This window comes from Tyto alba, unplaced genomic scaffold (assembly GCF_018691265.1).
Source record: "Tyto alba isolate M040663 unplaced genomic scaffold, T.alba_DEE_v4.0 Super-Scaffold_2, whole genome shotgun sequence".
NCBI classification, from domain to species: domain Eukaryota; kingdom Metazoa; phylum Chordata; class Aves; order Strigiformes; family Tytonidae; genus Tyto; species Tyto alba.
Window position 1 is genome coordinate 11,906,228 of NW_024881282.1, and position 23,635 is coordinate 11,929,862.

General features: G+C 42.9%; 1 protein-coding gene across 2 annotated transcripts in view; it reads left to right on the plus strand.

Moving 5' to 3' along the window:
* HEPHL1 (hephaestin like 1) overlaps window positions 1-23,635 on the plus strand; it is a 37,885-nt gene that overhangs the window by 11,747 nt on the left and 2,503 nt on the right. For both annotated transcript variants that reach the window (XM_009977133.3, XM_032991076.2), the window contains 15 exons: window positions 757-936; window positions 2,415-2,669; window positions 3,711-3,879; window positions 4,602-4,741; window positions 4,912-5,043; window positions 7,652-7,863; window positions 8,305-8,455; window positions 9,654-9,866; window positions 14,416-14,629; window positions 16,273-16,412; window positions 17,273-17,413; window positions 20,594-20,700; window positions 21,138-21,360; window positions 22,107-22,246; window positions 22,860-23,019. In XM_009977133.3, coding sequence (XP_009975435.2) covers window positions 757-936; window positions 2,415-2,669; window positions 3,711-3,879; window positions 4,602-4,741; window positions 4,912-5,043; window positions 7,652-7,863; window positions 8,305-8,455; window positions 9,654-9,866; window positions 14,416-14,629; window positions 16,273-16,412; window positions 17,273-17,413; window positions 20,594-20,700; window positions 21,138-21,360; window positions 22,107-22,246; window positions 22,860-23,019 — 2,577 coding nt within the window. The remainder of the gene's footprint in view (window positions 1-756; window positions 937-2,414; window positions 2,670-3,710; window positions 3,880-4,601; window positions 4,742-4,911; window positions 5,044-7,651; window positions 7,864-8,304; window positions 8,456-9,653; window positions 9,867-14,415; window positions 14,630-16,272; window positions 16,413-17,272; window positions 17,414-20,593; window positions 20,701-21,137; window positions 21,361-22,106; window positions 22,247-22,859; window positions 23,020-23,635) is intronic.

The window sequence follows — 23,635 nt, forward strand, 5'->3', positions numbered from 1 at the left end:
CCCGTAGGAGACAGGGGAAGCTAAAGTTTTCATGGGTTCAGAGGTAGGCTGGATGATTAGATGAAATCTAAACCTGCCAGTGGTTAATAATAGACTACTCAGTATCACCACTCTTATAGTCTCAGGTTGTTCCCCAAATGGTCACTCAGATCATGATGCTGAATTTAGCCTGAATAGATTATATTCATCCTGCCTTTAGCCTTTTAAAATTTCAGGATCTAGTCATAGGTAATTGTTGAGTCTTCCTTGTTAGTCCATGGAGAGTGAACCACATTTAGATGGCCATTCTGAGGGTATGGTTCATCAGTTGCTTCAATGCAAGAGAAATGCAGGATAACACTTGCCTCTCCTTAATTCCTTATAAAAAAATAGTCACTGGTTTCTGGCTGGATCAGGCCCATGACCTGGCTTGCTGTGTAGGGGCACACAGATGCTAACACTGACTAAAGGGCAGAGTTGGATACAGTGTGCCAAAGATGGGGAAAATGGGACCACAAATATTGGCAAAATCAAAGAGAATCTGAAATACTGGCTTGGCTTAGATGAGATGAACTGTCTTTTGGAGGCACTCGTCTGTTCAAAGGCTGTTGGAGGGGGGTCAGAATGTCTTAGAAGAGCAAAATTAGGTGAGATTCACTCTGCTCTGATCACAGGCAGAACACTGTATTTCCTCAAGTACTCCAAAGTTATTGACGCTTTTAAATTCAATCCTCTCCAAGGCTTTTTTTATCACTTTCCTTTTCGTTTGCAATTTAGGAACTGCAGACGAGACCTCAATAGAAGGGACTGGTGCTGCTAATGCTTTTGCCCTGATGTTTAGCATTGTAGATGAAAACTTCAGCTGGTACCTCGATGAGAATATAAACACCTTTTGCTTAGAACCAGCCACAGTTGACAAAGAAGATGAAGGTTTCCAGACCAGCAACCGAATGCATGGTGAGCAGGACTCTTGAGCAAATGGTGACCTACAGAAGTGATCAGGTTCTTTTCATTCAAGTAGACTTTCTGTCCCTTGTGATGTCTCATTGTGTCAGCAAGGAATGGGTCAGGATGCTGAAGTACTATGTTGATAAAAAGCTTTTTCCTAAATCATAGAGTGATAGAATCATAGAATGGTTTGGGTTGGAAGGGACATTAAAGATCACTTAGTTCCAACCCTCCTGCCATGGGCAGGGACACCTTCCACTAGACCAGGCTGCTCCCAGCCCCATCCAACCTGGCCTTGAACCCTTCCAGGGAGGGGGCAGCCACAGCTTCCCTGGGCAACCTGTGCCGGTGTCTCACCATCCTCACAGTGAAGAATTTCTTCCTTATATCTAATCTAAATCTACCCTCTTTCTGTTTAAAACTGTTATCTGTCATCCTATCACTACATCCCCTGATAAAGAGTCCCTCCCCACCTTTCCTGTAGCCCCCTTTAAGTACTGGAAGGCCACTATAAGGTCTCCCTGGATCCTTCTCTTCTCCAGGCTGAACAACCCCAACTCTCTCAGCCTGTCCTCATAAGGAAGGTTCTCCAAGCCCCCTGAACATCTTCATGGCCTCCTCTGGACTCGCTCGAGCAGGTCCAGAGTGAGTACAACACAACACACTGATTTGCAGAAAGGACATTTGGTTTTGATGTCCAGCTCTGCCAGTTGTTTAGCATTTTATCTTAGGCAACAGATTTAAGCCATTTGGTGACTGTTTGACCAGCTGTGAAAAGCAAGCCGCTGAGTGCTTTGAGATGTGTGATTGGAAAAGCCCAGCATTTCTCAAAGGGCCTTGTGCATGGTGGGCTGCCTGGTATAATCACTCCTGCCCTTCAGAGATCCATTGGCCAATAGTACTATGTGCCATTTGGAGATCTGTTGTAAGTATTTAAATCCAGATATTTCTCTATTTCAGATGTTCCATGGAACTTAGGAGCTAAAATATTTTGCAAAATATGAATCTCATTCTCCTAGTGTCCTGATACCTTGTCAGGTGTGGAAGCTGAGGAAGAGAAAGCTGACTAGACTGATTTGACTGATACATAATTTTTAAATCTAAATTGCTTAAGTCTGGCATATAATGGCATATTTATGACTCAGAATAAGAGGAAATAGATTTCAGACATGCTAAATAGCTGCAGAACAAGTTAACTTCATTATCAGGCTTTTTTTGTGATTACTTGGCCTTTGCAACATCTTGATATCACCCCGGAAGTTTTTCACAGGCCCAAACAGAGAATTTGGGCCATTTGATCATCCAGAGCTGTAAGCTGTATGTTCAAAATATTACTCTTCATCAAGGAGCCTTTGAGGGCCTTATTCAGTGTGGACATTCAGACAGTTTCTTTTCTGTGCCAGGAAAGGATCATCCTTAAAAATGGGGTCAGAGACACTTGGCACTTCTCTTTCACCTCTCATAAAGTCTCATACTTTTGTTTTTAGCTATTAATGGTTATATTTATGGCAATCTCCCCGTCTTGGAGATGTGTGCTGACACCTCCATATCCTGGCACTTGTTTGGCATGGGAAGCGAGATAGATATCCACGCTGCGTATTTCTATGGCCACACGTTCATTAACAGAGACCAGAGGGCAGATGTCATCGGTCTGTTCCCAGCAACATTCATCACAGCGGAGATGACTCCTGGGAACCCTGGGAGGTGGCTAATAACGTGCCAGGTTAATGAGCACTTACGAGGTACGCTGCTATAGATCTCCCTGATCCTTTCAGAAATTCCAGCCTTTATTATCCTTGGAAAATAAAACTGAGAGATGTTTCCAGGGGAAGTAGGATTTGACACTTTTTTTATGACTGACTGAACACTTTGGAACTATTTCACCAGATAAATATCATGAATACGAGTTTAGTCACCAGTGGAAATTATACATGTTGGGCCAAATCTTCAGCTAGTATGAATGACTTAGCTGTGTAATTCATATGAGGAAGGCTTGCTTTGGGGAAGACCCAGTGCTGACAACATGCTTTCAATGTAAACTGGAGATTTTGATGAGCAATGAGAGAAGCCTTCATCATCACTTTTTGTTGTAGATAAGTACTTACACATAAAGAAAAATCATGCCATCTTAACACTTCATAGCTTTTTCCTTTAAAGAAATTAGACAAAGATTGGAAATGTTTTCAGTAACCTTTACATGAAGGAATTTGACAGTGATGTGATATCTGTGTGGTGCAAGAGCCCAAAAGCACGTATCATAAACTAGGTGTCATGATAGCAGGCAATGTATAATTATCATATCAGAGATGAGTTGGAAGAACTTTTACTTTTAAGAGCTTACACATTGATTTCAGAGAGATTTGCATCAGGCAAAAGAGACTTGATTCTGGAAAGCAGCAAATATCTTCAGCGTAATAACCACCCCCTATCTCAATGGAAGTCAAGGGGAGATCATATCATTTTGCACACTTCAGAAGGCCCTCTGACCTCCAAAATCATTCTACCATACTTACCCAAATTAAGGAATTGAGTAAATAAACCTACTGAAGAGTGTTATTGATGTCAGTGGGTTTCACCTGTGGCATAAAGTATCACCTTGCAAGAGAAGGATGTTAGCATCTGGCCCAGAGTAGGCAGAGGAAGTCTTTAAAAATAGAAATTTACTCTAGTAATTGTTTCCAATCCATGTAGCTCCTACAGAGTTTTGTATGTGCATTTGTATCCCTGAGATTGCTGACTCCACAGCAGGCCAAGGACTGTCTCCAGACTGTTTCTCCTCCCAGGTGGCATGGAGGCATTATATGATGTCCAGATCTGCCAAAAAAACCTGTCTCGACCTTTACCATTCAGTCACAAGAGAAGATATTATATTGCTGCTGAAGAAGTGCTCTGGAATTATGGACCTGACGGATATGATAAATTCACTGGGCAGGGTTTAAACGCCACTGGCAGGTAAGCTTTCTTGTCCTCTCCTGTTTTATTTTAATTTCAAGAGTCTGGGTGAGACTTCCCGGTGATTCACCAGGGCTAGATCGTGCACTGTTATTAATTTTAATTGAAAGGGACAGGGAGGAATGGATTATAAACAGCCTTGTCGGGTAGTTAGATTTGTAACTGCAGTATTCAGAGTTGCCTTCTGGAAGCACTTATCTTGCTCCATTAAGTGTACGGAGAAAGTGAGCCCTGGTGAGGTATGAAAAGTTCAACAGAATTAATGACCCTACATTGAGACTTCTCAGACAGCTTTCACACTTACGATTGGTGTATCTCAGAGGTGCCATGATGGTAGATTTCCCCCCCTGTTATTACTGATGAAGATGCATTGCGTTACAGTATCGTAAAGGAAAGCTAGTGAGGATTAGAGATACATTGTGTGTAGGTGATGGCACAGGTCTTGCCCTAAGGTAGTTAGGGGTAAGTTGACATAGATGTCTCCCTAAGTAAATTGGTGATAAACACATGAAAGTCTAGTGCACAATGAATGTCCAGCTGTTAACTAATTTATAACTGTAATTCAGAAGAGTAATATCTCCCTTTGTCTGCTAGAAAAGTGTATGCAAACTAGTAACTTGGGGGGTCATTTCTCCTCTGTCTGGACTAATAACTTTATCTGAAATGAAGAGTTCTGTCTGAACCTCCAATTATTTAACCAGTCTGATTTGTTAATTCCACAGTGTATCTGCAATATATTTTGCTCAAGGGACTGACAGAATAGGAGGGCAATACTGGAAAGTTCGCTATGTGGAATATACTGATGCAACGTTCAGTGAGAAGAAGATTTGGTCAGAGGACATGAAGCACTTGGGAATACTTGGTACAGTCAATATTTTCCCCTCCTGTCATTACATCGGGTTGTAATGCAGATCCACTTGGATCCAGAGGGGAATTTTGTGCATGCAGCTGCCAGTCAGTCCTCTCTTGTTTAGATGGAAATATGTTAGAGGGTAGTTCTACTAATACCTTCCATCACACTCTTTTTTTAAGGCCCTGTTATAAAAGCTGAAGTTGGAGACACAGTGCTAGTTACATTTGCCAACAAAGCCAAAAGAAGCTATAGCATTATGGCCCATGGTGTAAGCTTCAGCAAGATGTCGGAAGGTGCTCCCTACTTAGATGGTAAGTTTTGACTGTGCTGCTGTATCATCACATCCAGAATACCTGAGTTTAAAAATCTGTTGTTCTGCAGGTTTGCCCTTTTTGTGAATGGTAAGACACAGAAGGGATGATATGATTTGTTTGTACCTACCCTACATGTCACAACCCATGGACTCCCCAGACTCCCAACGGGCTTGCTCCTCGCCTTGGGCATGTGCCAAACAAGGCATCTAAAACTAGCTGGAGTCCCAGTTGGGCAAAAGTCACAATCACAATCCAATTTATATTAGATCTAATCGAATATTGCTCAACTGCAGCCAGTGGAACTCCTCTGGACATGCTCCAGAATTCCGAAACTTAGGATCTGGCATAAAACCTCTGCTGAGTCTTTGGATATAGCTATCCACCCGGTCTAGGTTGCTTCACTCCTGATTCTCTAATCCAGGTTGTGCATTGCCCTTGCTGAAACGGAGTATTTACCAAAGGCTTCCTCTCATTTTGTGCAAGGACAGGATCTTTATCACCATTAGATATTAAATGTCATGTTTAATTAGTAGGCACTCTTTTCGGTCCGTGACAAGAAACAAACTCTTTGGAGGGTAAGAAGTCCCATTTACTTTGAACACCTATTTTAGGAGACAGTAAGTCACCTTCCGGAGATGTATTTCTGTCTCTATCAACTACAATAGAAGGCTAGAGTTTGGGTTAGGGACTAAGCTTTAAATGGCTCAAGTAAGGTGGGCTGAATCCCATCCGTAGTGTGTAGAGAGATAATATTGTGGTCTCTGAAAATGTTTTTGCTGCAATTACAGCACAGAAAAGAAAGGTAGGTTTATTGTTGTCTAAATTTCTTTGTTCCCACTACAACACATCAGAAAGAAACTCACAGAACATAATCCCTCTTTTGAGAACTATGCTAAGAAAATTAGGTCAACATGTAAGACTCATCATACAATGAAATCAATACAAAAGGCTTTATTAAATTCTGTTGTCTCTAGTTGCTGACCTCGCAACACAACGAATTTGCCAGCAGGTCCCAATGCATCATGAAACTACTGGCTTGAGTTCAGCCTTGAAGGTATCTGCACATATCCTAATGCCACCCATGTCAGAAGCAGCTTCCCCATGCTCACAGTTCTGTCATGCTTTCATTTAATGCTTCCCAGTAATAGCGCCCAACAGCTGTACATGTTTTGATGTGGAACAAAATCAAACCAAATCCTAAAATTCAGCAGCAAGTGTGTGCTGTACACCTGCATGTCTTTGGAGAGGAACCTGACTCCAGATTCATTAACAATCTTTCTGCCCCTTCTCTCATTGTAACCTCTGTGTCTTGGTTTTCCATTATATCTATCTACTAGTGTATATGTAGAGGCCCTACAGGGGCTGTAGGTTTACACTGAAGGTAAATGATTTTTCAAAGGTTGTGTACAGCTTATTCATGTGAAAATACCATACATAAACGTACCTACTGACATCTACAGATGTATGCAGACATCTTTTTTTCAGTCATGCTCTCAGGAAATACTTTTCCATGTTGCATTTGACACTTGTCCAATCTCAAAGGGTTTTTATCTCCAAATCAGTGTTCTCCTTATTAAGCACTATTGCAGGATGAATCCATTAGCATCAGATACTGTTGAACCAGTACTCTGTATTGCAGTTTGTGACAAATGCTATGTGTTCATATGTAATACTGTTATTTTCACTCATGCCTAAGTTTTCAAAAGGATTTGCTTGGATATTAGAGATGAGTATTAGATTGGTGCAGTTTGTTGCTGCCAGACACATCTGACTGTGATGAGAAAATCAAGTCAGTAGATGCCTGAGTGTTAAACAAAATTTCTGATTTGATCTTCGTCATAGCAAACACCAAAAAGGTTACTTATCAATTTTTTTCTAAAAAGGGTGCAGGGCTGACCCCTTTTCCCAACTTTCCTTTCAAGTCCATTTTGTTAGTTCTCTCTGTGTGGTTACCAACACTCTTTTACAGTGGCTAAATTACATGAGTGGTGCTATATCCACCCTGTGCACGGCAGCAGACAATGGCTCAAATCCTTTAAAAGTAGCTTCCAAAAAAAGTAATAGCAATTACCCTCTGGAGACTCTGACAGTTGCTCTTGTGCATTGCTACAAATTCAAAAAGAAACAATTACCTGGATCAATTTGTTTTGAATTTCTAACAATCCATGGCTGCATCTCTGCTCACTGATGTAATTGTTTTGTTGGTGCTTAATGAAAAGCTGGAGTCTGCGTTGTGCCGCAGATGAACCTCACAATAGGGCAGGTAAGCTACAAACATTAGAGGAAGCTGTTTAAGCACAAGGATGAGCTCTCCTTGTCTTGTCTGACAGAATCCAGATAATCCAGATAGTGTTGGAATGTGTCTGGATGAAGCAGCAAAACTTGTTCTGCAGGGAACTGGTTTGGTTGTCCTCATGGCACAGGACTCCAGTGAGATGTCCCCATGGCATAAGTGCCCAGACTATGGGGTGGTGCTTGAGCTGTGGCTGCAAGGGGGAGCTTGTCCACAGGAATCAGCAGCTATGTCTGACTCCCAGCTAACAATTGTATTCAGGAAGACAGAACCTTCCCGTAACGTTAGTGCTTCTCAATTTTCTCTCTACAGGCTACCTGAAGCCAGGAGCCCATGTTAAGCCAGGTGAAACCTTCACATACAAATGGAGGGTACCTGAAAATGGAGGTCCAACAGAGAGCGACCCCCCATGCCTGACCTATCTGTACTACTCAGCCACCGATGCCGTCAAGGACACCAACTCTGGACTCGTGGGGCCTTTGCTGGTCTGTCGGAAGAACACACTGAATCACGACGGGACGCAGGTGCCCAGAGTGGACATCTGCTTGTCCCTAACAACAGGGTGGTGTGCTGGGGGGGGTCCCACATGGGCCAGTTTGCCCAGCTCCCAGATCAGTTTTAAGAGATTAAACAAATGTAATTTCCCAGGGTAAAAGCTGACCTAAGAGGATTGTTAGGAAGATTAAACTGAAATTTCCCAGTATTCTGGCTCATCCCTGGGTTTTCCATCTCTTCCATGCACTTATTAGCAATGACCATATGTTTCAACATTAAATAAGTAATGGAGACTTTATTTATCCTTTGGATGATGGAAGAATGCCAAACCCTGTCTCTAAAAGGACATAGTCAGAAAGGGGCTGCAATTCAGTGGGGAAAGAAATCTTTGTTAAGAAAAAATAATCATTTTTACTTGAGTAATTATGCACAGACTCTTTTTAATGTTTTGGCTTCTGTCTTGGCTACAGAAAGGAATAGACAGAGAATTTTATCTCCTCTTTTCAATCTTCGATGAGAATGACAGCTGGTATCTGAACAAGAATATCGAAGCATTTACTGGAGACCCTTCAAAAGTAGATGAAAATGACGCAGATTTCAAGGAATCCAACAAAATGCACGGTATGAAATCTGTTACTGATACCTTTTTGACAATCATATTAGGAAGATGAGTTGGCAGATTTTATCATCATTCATAGCCGACTGCAGGGCACTGGAAGGTGAGGTGTAAAGCTGTCAGTTGGCTTATGGGCCAGATCCTGATGCCCTTGGAGTGCACATTGAAACCCAAGTCATATCAGCAATGAATGCATCCACCTACCAACTACTCCTGGAGAAAGGGAAGAGAGCGTAGCTTTTAAATACAACACTTGGGTCTATAAAAAGTCACAATGCCAGAGTCAGGCACCAACTGCAGAAGAGGCCAGTGTTCACTGGTGATTTTCACTGCTGACCTTGGCACTGACTCAGACAATGAAGGTCTACCTGTTCTGCTCTTCCATCTCCCATTTGGGCAGTGACCACATCTGGAAGAGGAGAGGTAAAGACTAGGGAAATGGTCAACAATATTTTAAAACATCACTTCTGGATGTAAGTATCTGACCTCAGCTTGGACCTCCTCCAAGTTATTCCTGACATGGGAGACCTGAGCAAATCACATAACTTCTCTCTGCTTTAGTTTTCTGAAAAGCACTGAGAATGTCTATTGTTAGACAACCTCAGGGCTTTCTAGATTCATCTATTTTATTCTTCTGTTATGAGGTGGAATCTCATACTAAAGTTTTATTCTGCCATAATATCTTTCACTTGCTGATCACAGAGAGCATTTGAAGATTAGGGAATTTAGCCTTATAACACACCTGTGAAAGAAGGAGATACATTTTGGAAGTAAAAGTGGAAATCAAAGGTCAAAATCACACAAAAGGACTCCATCAGACTGAAAGTATAACTCAGACTCCTTATGGCCCATTCCATGGCCTTAATGATCCAGTTATACATTATCCAGGATGAAAGGAGGTGCCTAATTTATACACTTAACTGTGTCTGTGAGGCACCCTGAAAAGCTGCGAGGAAAACTGATACATCATTGCAAGGGCTATTACAAGATTTTACAGGCTTTAAAAAAAAGGTAGAAGCTCAGAGTTTATAGGAATAGCATTTAGATATCAATTTGGTGTCATCCAGTGCTATCTCTGCTTCGAAAAATGCCCCTTTAATTAACATTGTGACCTACTAAGTTGCAAGTCTCTTGCTGGGAAGGTGTCAGGAGGCTCTGTTTCCACTGACCTGCTGTCAACCAGGCTCTTTCCTTCTCCTCCAGCTGTCAACGGCTACTTGTTTGGTAATCTGCCAGGCCTGGCCATGTGCAAGGACGACAAGGTCTCCTGGCACCTCATCGGGCTGGGTAGTCACTACGACATGCACGGGGTTCAGTTTCAAGGAAACACCATCGACCTGAGAGGGACGACGAGGGATGGGCTGGCCTTGTTTCCTCATTTATCAGGGACAGCGCTGATGCAGCCAGACCGTGTGGGTATGTTCATGAACTTGTCTTGGTGGTGTGGTACTTGCTAAAACCAGGCAGCCTAAATAACAGTCGGTGAGATGCTCTTCTCTGCACGAGGGAGCCTGGAAGTGTGGGGACTGTGGGGACCTGGTGTAGCTGGGAATTCAAGCTGTGTTACTTTTTTGAGAAAGTGCTATAAATTAAATATGCATGTGCACCAAAGAATGGAGGCTTTGATAACCCTGAGATAGGCAGAGCAGCAGGCAAAGAGATAGCTAATGGGATGTTCACAGAATTTCCATAACTCCCAAACCAGGATTTTTATCAAATATAAAATTCACTGCTATGTAGATAATCAGGATCATTTAAGATATTTTAAGACTTCAATAATAGCTTTTCAATAATAGTCTTTAGGAGTTTCTTCTGAAGAATATACATTAAAGGTACTTTTGATTCTCATGTATAATCCAGGGATACATTCTTCAAACTCACAAGGGGTGAATTGTTTGTTGGAGATATCAGATAAGCTTCATGACAAAGAGGTGTAACATTACTTTTATTTACATTGGTTCAACTCTGTTGAAATGAACAAAGTTACCAGAGTTGTGCAAGGCTATGCCAAGGGCCATCCCTGGCTGGAGCACCTGATAGAAATATCTGTTGGTGTTGTATACATACCAGGTTAGACCTCTGGTGCTGGTTTCTGTAAGACAGCAGATATTTTTCTTATGCATATCCCATACGTTTCCATCATCTGTCATGAAACTGCACTGCAGGATTCACACTAAACAATATATTCTGGGAGATTATTGGCTAACCTTCTACTGGCAATAAGGGAAATTTAGTTGGCCTACGCCCTGCGTCAAAACCACTTCGGGAAAGAAAAAAAGGCAGGTCATTGTCATAGGAGACCCCCTTCTGAAGGGAACAGAAGGCCCAACATGCTGACCAAAGCCACTTCTTAGAGAAGTCTGCTGCCTCCTGGGGCCTGGGTAAAAGCTGCGAAGAGAAAGCTTCCTACCTTGGTATGGCCCTCAGATTATTATCAATTATTGATTTTTCAGGTAGGCAGTGATGAAGTTGCAATAAGAAGTCTGAGGGCAATCAAGAGAGACTTCAAGGCCTTGGGACAACTGGTTAAGGGACCAGGAACACAAGTAGTGTTCTCCTCTATCCTTCCAGTTGCAGGGAATGATGAGGGAGGAGTCCGGAAGAGCCAACAGACCAATACCTGGCTCTGAGCCTGGCAGAATTTTGGGTTTTTTGATCATGGGTCTGTTCACATGACACCAGGCCTGCTGACAGCAGACAGGGTACACCTGTCTCAAAGGGAAAAAATATCTTTGCACAGGAGTTAGCAGGGCTTATTGAAAGAGCTTTAAACTTGATTTAAAGGGGGAAAGGGGTAAACCAGGGTCTCTAGAGATAAGTCTGGGGGCAGCATGCCAATGTTTGAGGGACAATGTACTAGCAAGGTCCTTTGGTCTGCCATCTCAATGGAGGTAGGAGATGGAGATCCATGCGGCAGCAAAGACACAAGGGTTGCTGATGTGTTAGAAACCATGGAATCGCTTGAGACTGGTCACGTAGGAGTTAGCGCTTCTCCTCCCCAAAAGGCGCTGAGACCAGTAGCCCATCTGAAGTGCATTTACACTAATGCACGCAGCATGGGTAACAGAGAGGAGGAGCTAGAAGCCATTGTGCAGCAGGAAAACTATGTTATAGTTGCCACCACAGAAATATGGTGGGATGATTAGCACAACTTGAGTGCTGCAATGGATGGCTATAAACTCTTCAGAAGGGATAGGCAAGGAAGGAGAGGTGGGGTAGCCCTGTCTGTTGGGGAGTGTTTTGGCTGTGTAGAACTTAGTGATGGTGATGAGATGGTTGAGTGTTTGTTTATGGGTAAGAATTGGGGGGAAGGTCAAGAATGAGGATATCATGGTGGGAGTTACAGACCACCCAACCAGGATGAAGAGCCAGACAAAATATTCTATAAGCAGGTGGGAGAGGTCTCGCAATCACTAGCCCTTGTTCTCGTGATGGACTTCAACTTATGAGATATGTGTTGGAAATACAATACAGCAGAGAGGAAACAGTCTTGGATGTTCCTGAAGTGTGTGGAAGCTAACTTCCTGACAGAGCTGGTGAGGGAGCCAACTAGGGAAGGTGCCCCACTGGATCTGTTGTTTGTGAACAGAGAAGTATTTGTGGGTGATGTGATGGTTGGAGGCTGCCTTGGACATCACGTTCATGAAATGAAAGTTTTCAATTCATGGAGAAGGAGGGGGGTCAGCAGAACTGCCACCTTGGACTTCCAGAGGGCAGACTTTGGCCTGTTTAGGAGCCTGCCTGACAGAGTCCCTTGGGGGCTGTCCTGAAGGGCAAAGGAGTCCTGGAAGACTGGACATTCTTCAAGAAGGAAATCATAAAGGCAGAGGAGCAGGCTGTCCCTATGTGCTGAAAGACAAGCTAGTGGGGAAGAAGACTGTCCTGGCTAAACAGAGAGCTTTGGCTGGAACTCAGGACAAAAAGGAGGGTTTATGACATTTGGAAGAAGGGGCAGGGACCCCTCAGGAGGACTACAAGCATGTTGTGAGGTTATGCAGGGAGAAAATCAGAAGGGACAAAATCTAACTAGAACTTAATCTGGCTACTGCCATAAAAGAGAATAAAAAATGTTTCTATAAATACATTAGCAACAAAAGAAGGTCTAAGGAGAATCCCCATCCTTTATTGGATGTGGAGGCAAACATAGTGACAAAGGATGAGGAAAAGGCTGAGGTACTTCATGCCTTCTTTGCATGAGTCTTTAATAGTAAGACCAGTTATTCTCTGGGTACCCACACTCCTGAGTTAGAAGACAGGGATGGGAGCAGAATGAAGCCCCCATAATCCAAGGGGAAATGGTTATCAACCTGCTAGACCACTTAGACACACCCGGGTCTATGGGGCTGGATGGGATCCAGCCAAGGGTACTGAGGGAGCTGACAAAAGTGCTCACTAAGCCACTTTTCATCATTTATCAGCAGTCCTGGCTAACTGGGGAGGTCCCAGGTGACTGGAGGTTAGCAAATGTGATGTCCATCTACAAGAAGGGCTGAAAGGAGGATCTGGGGAACTACGGGCCTGTCAGTCTGACCTCAGTGCTGGGGAAGGTTATGGAGCAGATGATCCTGAGTGCCATCACGTGGCATGTACAGGACAACCAGGTGATAAGGCCCAGTCAGCATAGGTTTATGAAAGGCAGGTCCTGTTTGACTAACCTGATCTCCTTCGACGACATGGTGACCCACTTAGTGGATGAGGGCAAGCTTGTGGATGTTGGCTACGTAGACTTCAGTAAAGCCTTTGACACTGTTTCCCACAGCATTCTCCTGGAGAAGCTGGCTAGTCATAGCTTGAACGAGTGTACCTTTCACTGGGTAAAAACGTGGCTGCATGGCCAAGCCCAGAGAGTTGTGGTGAATAGAGTTAAATCCAGTTGGTGGCCAGTCACAAGTGGTGTTCCCCAGGGCTCACTACTGGGGCCAGTTCTGTTCAGTATCTTTATCAATGATCTGGACAAGGGGATCGAGTGTACCCTCAGTAAATTTGCAGATGACACCAAGCTGGGCAGGAGTGTTGGTTGGCTTGAGGGTAGGAATGCTCTTCAGAGGGATCTGGACAGGCTGGATCAATGGGGCAAGGCCAATTGTATGAGGTTCAACAAGGCTCAGTGCTGGGTCCTGCACTTGGGTCACAACAACCCCATGCAATGCTGCAGGCTTGGGGAAGAGTGACTGGAAAGCTGCCTGGCAGAAAAGGATCTGGGGGTGTTGGTCGACAGCCAACTGAATATGACCCAACAGTGTGCCCAGGTGTGGCCAACAGCATCCTGGCTTGTGTCAGAAATAACGTGGCCAGCAGGACTAGGGAAGTGATCGTCCCCCTGTACTCAGCACTGGTGAGGCTGCATCTTGAATACTGTGTTCAGTTTTGGGCCCTTCACTACAAGAGAGACATTGAGGTGATGGAGCGTGTCCAAAGAAGTAGTGGCTGAAGGAACTGAGGGTATTTAGTCTGGAGAAAAGGAGGCTGAGGGGAGACCTTATTGCTCTCTACAACCACCTGAAAGGGGGTTAATAGAGAGGTGGGTGTCAGTCTCTTCTCCTGAGTAACAAAAAATAGGACAAGAGTAAATGGCCTCAAGTTTTGCCAGGGGAGGTTCAGATTGGATATTAGGAATAGTTTCTTCACTGAAATGGTTGTCAAGCATTGGAACAGGCTGTCCAGGGAAGTGTTTGAGTCATGATCTCTGGAGATATTTAAAAGATGTGTAGATGTGATGCTTAGGACATGGTTTAGTGGTGGACTTGGCAGTGATAGGTTGGACTCAATGATCTTAAAGGTCTTTTTCAACCTAAATGATTCTATGATTCTATATTAGCACCCACTTGCTTGACTTTCCACACAGCATCACAGATTAGGTTTGTCTGAGGACAGATCAGAGAAGTAGAAGGCACAGGACCTAATTTGCCAAGCTATTTTTTAAAGTTTTTAAAATTGCGTAAATCTCATGCACTTTCCTTTCCAGGCACATTCAAGGTGGTCTGCAGGACTTTTGATCACTTTGTTGGTGGGATGAAACATCTTTATGAGGTCAGCAGCTGCCGTAATACCACCCAAGCCCAGCAGCAGCATGGAGCCATGAGGCTCTACTACATCGCTGCAGAGGAGGTGGAGTGGGACTATGCCTCAAATAAGAGCTCGGCACCGAAGATTTACAACATCAGCAGCAATGAGGAAAGGTACCCAAAGCAAAAAATGCCTGTGACCATGGGGCACACTTATAGTGGAGGGGAAACTGAAACTTTGAAGCATCCTTTCATGAAGCCAGCCTCATACTTTTTAGGAGGCACTGACTGATGAACAGAATAAGAGAAAATGTATTTATAAAGTGATATCCTCTCATACTATACATCGGTAGCATTTTCAAATGTTTTCTTCTTAGAGTGTCTTGTAATGCTGTTGAACCCAAGAAGGCTTCCAAGTCCTTAGATCCATGTGTGTGGTCCAGCACTGGTTCAACCCTACAGTGATGTCCCCCAACCCCTTCCTCTCCCTTCCTCTCTCTCCCCAGCGTCCCCATCCCAGTGCTCTAGTTTTCATAGAGAAGAAACCCAGGAACCTGTCCCAGATGTGAGCTCCTGCAGGCATTGTAGATGCAATAGGGAGATGCTGAGCCTGCTTCACTGCAGTGCGGTAGCCCCTGGCTCCCCTGGGAAAGTCAGAACACAGTAACCACTGCAAGCGAATCACGTCTACACTGCACCGTGCTAAGGAATAAAAAGCATGTGTGGAAGATGCGTGTTCCAGATCATACTGCATAAGGAGGTCTCTGAGACCACTTTCATGAAAACAGAAAAGAACAAGGAACATGTTTCAAAAATAAACCTTAAAACAGTGGTTGGGAAACTGCACCTTGTAAAGAGAAGGAGTGCGATGGAGCTGGTAGAAAATATATGTGAAGAGTCACAGATGACGAAGCGTGTATAAAAAAAAATTAACTCCAGTATTGTCAACGGCTGCTGTTGCACACATTGTATATTACTACAGTAAGCAGTATTCCTGGGGCATTTTTTGCTTTTATTTAATATGTTATGAGCTAACCTCTCAACTCGCCTGCCAGGGGCACCTTGGAGATGAGCTGCCAGGAGGCAGAGCTGCTCTCAGAAGAGGGTGAACGCTCTCCTGTGCAGCTGGTGGTGAGTGTCCTCTGCTGGCAAGTCAGCCCTCCGGGATCCCTCAGGAGCAATAAGAAGCTGTGTGTGACTGCACAAACTTGGAGGGCACAAAAAAACTTCCTCTGCAGAAGGGGAAATACATTTCCCACTTTGTCTTCATTCTGGGAAAGCATCCAGCCCTGCGCAGAGCATAGCAGCAGGAGGGCAGGGCAAAGCAGCCCCTCTTATCTCAGATGATGGCATCTGCTTTCGTGAGGTTAGGCTTTGGTTGTCATTTTCCTGTGGCTGACTAATAGCCAAGATAGTGAAAGCAGCCATTGTGATAAAAGGATTCAGGTTTGCAGGGACAAGCAATATCTTTTATTGGAGTGGAGGATGCAGCTGGAGAAAGTGGCCAAACCCACTCTTAGCTTGAACTGCATCTCTGCTCTGACAAGCTCTGGTGAAGGATTTGTGTTCCCAGGAGTTTGTGGTGAGTACAACATACCCTCAGCTTTACCTGTTTGAAAAGGGTGTGCATTTATCGAGGATTATCACTGTTATTTTTTACTGTTTAAAGACTCTTGCAGCACCCAGGGATTCACATCAGTCAGTACATTGGACCAAGCTATATATTCTTATCTCATCTATTGTGAATAACATAACAGTTACTAGTCCTTAGATATGTAAGTTTTAGTGCTTTTAATTTTTTTTTTTTTTTTTTACAGCTATGGACATGTTTTCCTGAGCCAAGCAGAAGATCTGATAGGTTCAAAATACAAGAAAGTGGTTTACAGGGAGTACACAAACAGCAACTTCACACAGCGCAAAGTGAGGACAGAGGAAGAAGAACACTTGGAAATCCTGGGCAAGTAGCTCTCATGGCTCACAGACTGAGCCTTATAACTGAGAAGATTGCTCTCCAAAACCTAGGAGTTTTTCCAGCTTTGTTAACATGGAAAACAAGGAATGATGCCTATTTCAGGTTATCAGTAATTTTACACCCAATTTGTAGAATTGCTGACTGTAAAGATGCTTCCTAAATTAGAGAATTAATTCTCAAACATGAATAAGGAGTTTCCTAAGGAGTACCAGGAGGATGCCAAAATGGCAATTCCAAGATTCACCTTAACTTCGGAGCATGTAAAGTCGGGGAGACTCTTGTAGGCAGATTAAATGAATATTAGGGGATGAGGTTTGTATCTGAAATTGGGCAAGACAAAATTTTACGCATGTCATAAAATAACCATCAGCTTGTGATTTTTATGGGGTGAGAAGTAGGCAACAACTGGTCATAAAGTTGTCAACACTCTCTATGAATATATTTGACATTTCATTTTTTGCAGTACAAAAGTATAATAATAGTTTGGATTTTGTTTTGTTTTGTTTTGTTTTGTTTTTAAAAAAAGATGTTACCAGATTAAGGAATAAGATTTTGAAAGATACAAAAACCATCCATAAGAGTTTTCCTTAAAACCAAGCTGTCCAGAGATCTGTCTTCAGAGTGAGCAATTCTTCTCATTGACTGAAAAGAAAAAAAGGTTTTTTATACATATGGAGCTTTTCATGAGCTGAGATAACAAACCAGTTTTGATGGCTTTGATGAAAGAATAAAAATGTTTGAAAGTTTTGAGAAAGACCTTGGCTCTTCTCTTAGACCAAGCTATTGAAAGTTTGTTAAATTCAGAAAAGCAGCATTAATCACTAGCATCTTCTGTTTTAATTTAGGGCCATTACTCCATGCTGAGGCCGGTGACTCTCTACTGGTAGTATTTAAGAACAAAGCCAGCAGGCCTTATTCGATAAGTGCACATGGTATAGAAGAAGTGGGTTGTGAAGAACAACCTGAGACACCAATTACACTCCCTGGTAAGGCTCCTCAGGTTTTTTTTTGTTGTTTTGTTTTGTTTTGGTTTGTTTTTTTAAGCTAAAAAGGCTATATATAAAAGCATTTTAACACATGAATGATAATCCCTCTTTCAAGTTTATGCATAGTTATATGTTCTTCCAGGCATAATAGGCTCAACATTTAGATAGGATTTTGTGTTGCTATACATGTAGGTTCTTGACAAAGTGAGCATGTTCGGGCAGAGAACAAACCTTTGTTCCTATCAGAGGTAGAAACAGGAATGTAATATCACTGAACAACTTCCAAAAAATGCAGGAACAGGCACATAATCATGGCAAGAGAAGTGGAAGCCAGTGCTGTATTTGGCTCCAGACTGATGCTTTAACAATGTTTTAAAAACTGAGAAACTCAGTGGTAGAGCTATAGCTGGCAATATTAACTCTGTCTCTCTCTTAATCTACACAGAATTGGCATTTGCATTCAGAGCTGATGCATAAAATGCAAAATGTAGCTGTCATGTGAATTAAAAATCTTTGAAAAAGTATATCAAATATGCCTCAGTTTCTAGTGAGGAAAATAGTGGAAAATAGTTCTCAAAACATCAAAATTTTTCATATAAGAAATACCTGTTAAAATTTTTGGACTTCAATATTTATGTTGGGTTTTATATTCTAGTAGGAAGTCAAATTCAAACCCAAGCATTGTAGTCAATCCAAAATTTACATACCTTTGCTTTCCATCAGCCATTCAACTTTTTTCCACAGTATTTATGAGCCTCAGTATGAAACTAAATGAAAAAAATTCTGATGTACAAAACCTCTTTTCAAGCTGAAATTTCTTTCTTGTAAACAGCTGTATTGATACAGAACAATCACACAGAAACTCATGGCCAAATGTGAGCCAACATCTGCCCTGCTGGAGTTTGACAAATGTCAAACCTGTGGTTACTATATGAAAAAAGAAAAAAAAAAAAAAACAAGCTGATTTATGTGATTCCCTTGTTTTGCTATTTGCTCCATGATGTTGGTGATGCTGTTTTGTTGACAGTGGAGGTGGAACACTGGGAACACCACTGTCATGTCTCCCGTGTCCACATGGGAGCAGGCTTGGGATGAGATAGACCAGAGAAGGTGTCTGCCTTTGACAGTAAGCCAAAGGAAAGGATTTTCAGCAAGATCTAAGGACAGACTTTTCCTTAGGAGTTTGGAAGCAGAGGTTAACAAGTCCCTCAAAACAAGACTATTTCCTGGGTACTTCAGTCCCTGCCACCATCATCTAGAAATCTTCACCATCTTCCTAGGCCAGGCTGGACTCCTCACTCCAAGCTTCCCAGAGCCCATCTAGTTTTACTAAATCCTGAACCAGCCATCAGTCAGATTTAGGTCCTGCTAAACTGTGCTCCCGAGAGCACTGCCAGCTCCTAAAGAGGCTGTGGGTGGCATGGTAAAGAGATGCAGAGAGCAGATCCATAGCAGTCTAAGACAAAACTGCTCTCAGCTGCCACAGCTTTGTCCTCTCCCTGCCCATTCCTCCATTTACCCAGCAGTAAAAAGGGAGACAATATCCATTTTCATCTTGTTTGTTAGTCTTTTCAGGGGTTATGTTTCATTTGTGCCTCAAAGATAGGTCTTTGATGTCACCTGAAGTGTCTCAGGTTTTAAGTAGAGTAGACATTTTTCCATCTACAGCCTCCAAACATCCTGAAGTGAGGAGTAAAAAGCAAGGAAGTGGTGAAGGACCATGGCCAGACTCTCTTCTCACATCATGCCCTCTAAAAAGGTGGTGATGACATCTAGGTTAGATACAGATGGATGATAAACTCTTCCTTGGTGTATGTCTCTATGGCATGAATGCCTCTGAGACTGAGAGGTTTCTCATTACTGTTTTATGTCCTATTAATGTAGTGTTGTGTCTTGGAAGCCTTTCTGATCTCTGCTGAAGTGTGTAAACCCATGCTGTAATGAACAGAAGGTGCTTGTCCTGTAAGATTAAATGATATTGCAACATATACGTTAAACTCATCTCGCATAGTGTGACATTTGAGAGTCACCATTTATTTTTTTGTAGTTATTGCTGTACAGTAAAACCCACTATTGCATGACCCATCAAACCTGTGTAGTGGCTCAGTGACACAAAACTAGGCTCAGTCACTTCACAACCATTTAAACTTGAAAACTGTCCTTTGCCCTGATGCCCGCAGCTGTTGTCAGCTGTTGGGTTATGGCTGTACTAAGACCATGGCCAACAGTTCTGTGATTTCCTTGCTTTCCCCTGACTTGTAGCATGTCCCCAGCTGTTTTTTGATTTTCTCACCCTGGAAGACTTCTGGGACAGAGACTGTCTGGTTTAACATTTCTCCACCACTTAGAAGGGCAAGGTGTTGACCACATCTTTGTCTCCTACCCTTACCTGCAGTACCAGCAAAAAAATACAAATCAGGGAAACACAGTGTAGGTCGTTCATCTGAACATAGATGTGCTTGTGTTCACTGTAGAGAACTGATCCTTACCCAAATAGATAATTTCCCCATCACATTGTTCTATTTTTTAAATCAGAGGTCAGGGAATCTCTGCTCAGGGAGGACATGGCAGGGGTAATGGCTTTTGGGAAGGGACAGGGGTTCTCTGGTAATTGCTAGGGAGCAGGGGCTTAGCTGGAAAAGGAAAAGACCCCCCCCGTTACTCCCAGTCAGCAGATCAGTACATATTCAGCTCCCATCTCCTGGCCCAGAGCTGATACACTGCTGCATCACAGTCTGCAAAATCCCAGTAGCAACTGCCACATCTTTATGCCCTTTTCAACAGAGAAAGTCCAAGAAACATTTTCTGGAGCTTGGCTCCCAACATTTTCAACTGACCTTAAGCATCAACATCCAAGATCATTGATCTGCTACAAGTTTTGCCCAAGGAGAAAGACAAAGATTCCTGTCTCCAAACTTCCCCCTGTGAGATGCCACTGTGGCCAGCATCATTTGCAAATCTCCTTTTCTGGGGGCTATCTGCATTCATTTACACCACTCACCAATGGAAGTGATTCATCCCGGAAGGCAGAATCACATCCACACTCCATTGCTGCATGCTTCCACAAATAGTTTTGATGCAGATAATTTTTTGATAAGGAGGGTAGCAGATCTCAGTTACATACTATTCAAAGCCTCTAATACCCAGCTGCTCTTGATAAAATTGTTCTCTCTGTTTCAGGGGAAATAAACACCTACAGGTGGAACATCCCAGAACGATCTGGCCCTGGTAAAACAGATCCAAACTGTATCACTTGGGTTTATTATTCGACAGTGAATTTTGTAAAGGTAACCAAGAAATGGTCATGAAAGATTACATTGCTTTGGCTAAAGCATCCCACCTTGCCTAATGTTTCTGAAAGTATCCTGTTTCTCATTTATGTGAGGACCACAGGCTAGAGGAACAATTTACAGAGATAGATGTTTTGTCCTCTTTGATAACAGTTGCACATGCCTGGGTAATTTAATCTACTGAATTGCCCAGGGATGCACCATGGTAATCCAATTACCTCCTTAAAGAATAGTTGAAGGGATTTTGGTTAAAGGCAAAACATTACATTGTTACATTAACATAGGGACATATAGAAAAAGATATCTCTGATCAGACAGAGTATATGATTTTTTCTCATCTGATAGTTCATCTTTATTTAATGTGTAGTTAATCTGTATTTATTTCATGACTGGATGAGCTGAAAATCCCTAATGCATATATTATTTTATTTCAGGACACATACAGCGGTCTGATTGGGCCTCTTGTAGTTTGCAGAAAAGGAACTCTAGATGAAAAAGGTCTAAGGAAAGACATTGATCGTGAATTTACTCTTCTGTTTATGGTGTTTGATGAAAATGAATCCTGGTATTTGAAAGAAAATATTGAAACATACCTTCATAAGAATCCTGATGATTTTAATTCCACTGAGAAATTTGTAGAAGGCAACAGCATGCATGGTATGTATCACTCGGTGGCAGCAGCCAAGAGGACAAAGTTTTATTTTTCACAGCCCTTTTAGGGAGACATTTGACTTAGCCTGCAACTACACAACCATGTGACAACTTAATAAACTGCAAGTCTGGAAACAAAAAGTTTTCATGAAGCTCAGCCAAGATATTTTTCTAACAAGGCATTTTAATCTTATACTCTTGGGAGGAGCTTGTCCTGACAGACTTCCCTTGTCATTTGGGAGCTGCATTCCTTGCAGGCTTGTATTGCAGAAGCGTAAGGATGACATTTTATAACTGTGGCTGTAGTAGCAACCAGCCCGGGAGCCGGGCAGAACAGACTGGGCAGGGGCGGGAACAGCCCCGGCAAAGCAAACTTCTCTTTCCACAGATTGTACCCGTTTCAGGCAACAACTATATTCCCTCTTTTTCCATGTAGCTTCTAAGCAGAAATCCTGTTTGTTCAGGAGTTCAATCTCCAGCAGTAAAAAACCCATCCAATGCTTTTCAAGACAGAAAAATTGTTGCTGCTGTGCACTTAGGAGATTTGGAAACTGAAACAAAACCATGACTGTCTCCCTGCAATGGCAGTGGTCACTATAGAGAGCCCTTGCCCTGGCCCCACGTTCCTGTTTCCTCTCTACCTGGGCACCCCTTCTCCCCAGAGAGACAGTGTGAAGGGTGCTTGAAGTGGAGGTTATCGTCACCTGTATCATGGCCAGTTATTAATCAGTCCTTTTTTGTCATTCTTACAGCAATCAATGGGAAGATTTATAACAGCCTGCTGGGTCTAACAATGAATGAAGGTGATAGGACAAACTGGTATTTGATAGGAATGGGCAATGAAGTGGACATACATACAGTTCACTTCCATGCACAGACCTTCATCTTCAAGGTTAGTAAAATTAATCAAAGTAAAACCTTTATGGTGTGATGGGAAATATCTGTAAAAAGTCCAGGTTCTAGCCTGATTTTGCAGCTGGGGCACAGAGCCCTGGGCTGATGCCGAGGTCAGTGGGAGTTTTGCATGTGAAGGAAATAAATACAAAATTAATGAGTTCCTTGCAAACTTCTATTATTCTGAGCCCATTATGAAACATGAATAAATGTCACTGTTAGAAGACATGATTAGGTGGGTTAAAATACACTTTTACCCATGGTATAAGGGAATATATATGGAAGAAATCAGAGAGTTATGCCTGCTTAGCGTATAGATTTATGTTGTGACAGCTCGCCACTGGCAGGACTATCTAAAAAATCTGTCTTTCAAAGAAACACCTGTGCTCAATGAGCATTTGAAGTCCTCAGGAGGGGTATCCTGCTGTTAATTATTGATTAAATGAGAGGTGTCCACAAACCTTAGTTTCCCTCAATGAGGCTCACTAGAAATGTATAACAAGAAGCATTTGATCAGCTTTGAGGAGCTGAAAATCTAACTGGAATATTTCAGTGCCCGTGGTGGGTATTTGAAGCATGACTCTCACAATGCTGGTTTTGCCTTGCCACAGACAGATAAAGACCACAGAGGAGACGTATATGACCTTTTTCCTGGGACTTTCCAGACGGTTGAACTTGTAGCAGAAAACCCTGGAACATGGCTTCTGCACTGCCATGTAGCTGATCACATCCACGCTGGCATGGAGACAACCTACACCATTAATAAACCAGGTGCAGTATTAGAAACATGTTGTAGGACTTGGAGGTGCTATCGCAGCGGATCGGACGGAAGGCATAGAGGAAAGGAAGGGAGCTAACATCACCACTGTGCCTGCACGCTGGTGGGAAGCATATGTACATTACTGCTATGGCCAGTTAGACTCACCTAGGGACAGGACAAACCCCCCTATTGACATGGCAAAGATAGTAATCTTGGCGGCACTCTGCAGCTTAAAAACAGCTGGTGCTTCACAAAAGCCCTTCTAAGACAGTGGCAGCCTGCTGACCATTAGTCATCCGCAGGTGGTGCAGAAAACAACTGCAAAGCTATTTTTCAGCCTTGCTGCCATGTGACGTGAGGGAGGGCCTGCAGGCTGGCATGGTGCTGGTTCCTCCCCGCAATCACTGCTGGCTCCCAGAGCTATTTGAGCTCCTTCCTGCATGGGCAGAGACCAGCTGAGATATGAAATGCTCCAGATAATGGCTGTTCATCCTGTCCAAGAAATAGGTGATCCTTTGACTAAGAAAAGTTGGCAAACCTTTTTGAGTGGTGCTGGTCCTTTCCATGACTTGTGAATGAAGCCAGAAGTGCTTTGTGATCCTCTCCACATCACACAATTTCACTAAA